The sequence below is a fragment of the Egretta garzetta genome, unplaced genomic scaffold (assembly GCF_000687185.1).
Source record: "Egretta garzetta isolate BGI_Z169 unplaced genomic scaffold, ASM68718v1 scaffold233, whole genome shotgun sequence".
Taxonomy (NCBI): Eukaryota; Metazoa; Chordata; class Aves; order Pelecaniformes; family Ardeidae; genus Egretta; species Egretta garzetta.
The window spans coordinates 323810-327477 of record NW_009259194.1 but is presented as its reverse complement, the minus strand read 5'-3'; the positions used below and the strand labels follow the sequence as shown (position 1 = coordinate 327477).

The 3668-nt window shown below is 53.8% G+C and overlaps 1 protein-coding gene across 2 annotated transcripts in view; it reads right to left on the bottom strand.

Moving 5' to 3' along the window:
• The window catches only part of SLC25A37 (solute carrier family 25 member 37), an 18473-nt gene extending 17266 nt beyond the window's left edge, over positions 1-1207 (bottom strand). For both annotated transcript variants that reach the window (XM_035891388.1, XM_035891389.1), the window contains exon 1: positions 829-1207. In XM_035891388.1, coding sequence (XP_035747281.1) covers positions 829-1104 — 276 coding nt within the window. In that variant the 5' untranslated portion in view covers positions 1105-1207. The remainder of the gene's footprint in view (positions 1-828) is intronic.
• Positions 1208-3668: the final 2461 nt, after the last annotated feature.

Below are 3668 nucleotides of genomic sequence, written 5' to 3'. Positions count from 1 at the left end.
AATCCTCCCCAAACAGCCTCAAATCCACCCCAAAGCACAAAATGAGGCCACGGGGCCAGCCCGGCTCATGCACAGCTGCCACTTTACCTCGGGGCAGTTCTGCCTACAATGGGATTCATTTTGGGGTTTTTGGGGGGCCTGAGCTCGCGCAGAGCCCAGTGCCCTTCTCCTGTCACCCCGTCTGGCAGGGCCAGGGCAGCAGCATGAGGCGCCGCATCGGCCCCCCTGCATGGCCTTGAGCCTGGGCGTGGGGAAGGGAAGCTCATGGAGAGCTTTCTGCCCTTCCCCACAAAGGCTTTTTGGGAAGATGGGACCCACAGCATCCACTGTCCCTCACCGTGGCTCCCGCTCCGCCGCAGAGTGTTCACCCTGGCCGGTCTGCAGGAGGAAGGAGCTCACCCCATGCCCCTGCGCCCCCGAATGCTCCTCTTCCCCTGCATCTTTGCTCCACCACGAAATCAGCCCAAACCAACTCAATTTGATGCACTCCAAGAGATGGAGGCAAAGTTGTCGTGGCCCAGGGCTCCGGGAACAGCACTGACTTCATTTCATTCCTCCTTGAAAGATTATTTGGAATTCAGCCTCGCTGGGAAGGTGGCATTGCCTAGCATGGACTGAAGTCAAGGTTAACCATTTGCATGAAGCACCACGATAATGCAAAGCAATTTATTGCTGCTTGAGCCTTGGGAAGCAAGTGAGAAAGCCAACCTCCAAGGGCCCAAAAAAGCAAAAAAATTAAGTGCTCGGTTTTCCCATTAACCATGAAATGAATACACACGAGGCGTGAAAAGCCTGGTCTGGTCTCATCCTCACATCCCAGCCAGGTACCTGAAAAAAAGCCGCGCTGGAGCAGCGCTGAGGTGGGCACTGGCACATGTTGGCCTCCTGCCTCCTGCCCTGGGGTTCGCGCTGGGAAGCCTCCATTCCCCGTGGGAACACGGCGCCACTGGAAAAAATAACAATAATAACAGCGTCACGCGCGTGACTCACTCCTGATTGATTTTGGGTACCTGGCAGCGTTTTCTGCACCCGGAGCAGCGCTTGTATGGGCGGCGGGAGAGCTGGCAGTGAGACCTGGCCACCGTCCTGGCGTGTCCAAGCCATCACACTGTCCCATGAGACCAGGCACCATCAAGTGTCCTGAAACCTGTAGAAAGCAGAGACTATAAAAAGATCCTTCAACAACATGCAATTGAACCCAGCAATTGCTAAATCTTTCCTTCCTCCCCCCCCCCCCCATCGTGCCCCTTGGCAGAAGCCACTGGATTATCACAGCTTTGTTTCCTCCAAAAGAGACTAAACCAAATATATGTTGCTGACAGGTGGTTTGACGCTGTATTCCCCAGCTTAAACGGCGTTTTGGAGCTAAAGAGCCACGTGCGTGCGGGTAATTCCTGCAGACAGCGCTCCCCAATGATCACCCCTGTCTGCGAGACGTAAATCACACCCGGGCACGAGAGCTTCCTTCTTGTAAGGCAGCCTTAGTCAAGGAAACGCCTGAATTGCAACTGGGAGAGGAACACTTTCCACTATTGCTCCACATAGTTTATCTAGGTTTTTTTGCTCCGTAAACAACAGTCAGCAGCAGCTAATCTCCTTCCGATGCTTTTGGCAGGGCAGACGAGGGTGGGGAAATTACGGTGTCTCTTACCTTAATGAGCCCTTTCCCCTGCAGTCTTAGGTCTTGCTCCCTGATAAGAAATACTATGAATCAGTCTGAAATAGGGCGCTGTTTCCAGGTAGGAACAGGTTATATTTTAACCCTGAGGAGCACTGGCCTGAGGAATCCCTTCCGCTCCTGCTCCCTACCCCGTGCCAGGGGCCACCTTGGGATTCGAGGAGCTGCTGCAGCCAGAGGTGCCCAAGCAGAGATGCACAGACTGAGGACTTTCCCTGTGTGCATGAAGAAGGGACAAAATTATTCATCATTTGTGGAGGGAAAAATGGGACAGGGAGTCTGGCCTGGCTTGTGGTTTTGTCGTGTCACACGTCCCACCGGCAGGAAGATGAACAGCCTGTGTCTCTTGGGTGGTTTCCTACCATCCCTGCCTGGTGTGGTGAGTAAGAGTCATCCCTCGCAGGACATCAACAAAGTGAACTCGATTTACAAAGCCTTCCTTTGAAACAAGTCGCTCTTGTGCAATGATTCCCTTGCTGCTTCCCAGGGCACAACCACTCCTGGTGCACCCCCATCCTGGTGCCAGAGCTCCCCTGGGGTTCTCATGTCCCCCCAGTGCTCCATGAGCCCCAGACTCCATCGCAGCAGAGAAGCAGCAAAGGGCAAAGCAACCTGTGCCGTTAAAAGCACAGTTTGGCTGCAGGCTGCCCAGGGCACGCTCATTTAGACACCGACAAGTCGATGCGAAATACACCGCCGCAATCGGCACGCGCGTTGCATCACTGCGAGCAGCTGGATAAAACGATGAATCAGACCCCCAGCTCTGCGTCCTCACCGGTCTGCAACCTTCGTTGTGGGGCCTCTGCACCGTAGGACAGCTTTTAAACAGCAGAAATACAACGCACCCCCAGAAACAGAACGAGAAACGGGAAACCACCTGCACAAAATGAAGTGAACTGCTCCCGGCTTTCACAAGTCCCTGCCCAAAGAAGGTGCCTCCAGCCCCATGGCCATCTGCCTGGCACCCCGCAGCTGATTAGGAGGACCCGGGTTTGCTTATCGCGGCCTCTCACCGGGCAGGAGGTGCAGGACACCACGGCTGCACCCACACCGATAAGGCAGGAGTGTCCTGCTGGGAGGCGGACACCTTCTGGCAACCACCAAAATGAGGGTTTATCTACAAGATCCAGCGGGATATATATATCTTTTTTTTCGCTTTCCAAATCTACATGGTCTCTAACAGCTGAGCAACACCTTGGTTTTAGGGTGGGTTTTATCCTTTTCACCATCACCGGCAGCGGTGCGGAGCCATGGGTGCTGAATTGGGGGTGAGGAGGGGGAACGCTACTTCACCTCCAGCGGCGTGATGCCGCGTAGCAGCAAATTACAGGACATTTTTTTTTAATGTAGGTGTTCAGCAGCAGGTAATTGTATTTTTAATTGTGGGAAGGAAAAGGCACCCGCTTATGGCACGGTGTAAAGCGTTCGCTTTAGAAGAGGGATCAGAGGAAATGTACGTCGTTAAGGGCATATGTTTGCAATCTTATTTGCAGTACAACCAGCCTGAACTTTATGTCCCCACAGGCTTTTTTTTTTTTTCTTTTTTTTCTTTGCTAGCTTGTGTTGCCAGATGCTTACGCTGGAGGAAGGACGGTTTTCCTGCGGGAATTGCCAGTGAGCAGCACATCCCAGAACGCCGATTCCCCATCCCGCATGGCGTGGATGCAGCCCCTTCCCAGCCCACCACCAGCCTCAGAAATGTTCAAAGCCACAAAATAAATTTGAAACAGTGAGGCTGGACCCCACTCCCCAGAGCTGTCCTTCGGTCAAAGGCAGCGTCAGCCCCAAAAATCACCCTGGAAAAAGGTCTCTTGGACACTAGCCTGGATTTTCCTGCCCACCCAGGCACATTGTGTGATGCTCCTGGGACAAGGAACCTGATGAAGTTCAACAAGGGCAAGTGTTGGGTGCTGCCCCTGGGGAGGTTGAACCCCACGCACCATTACAGGCTGGGGGCTGACCTGCTGGGAAGCAGCTCTGCCCAGAGGGA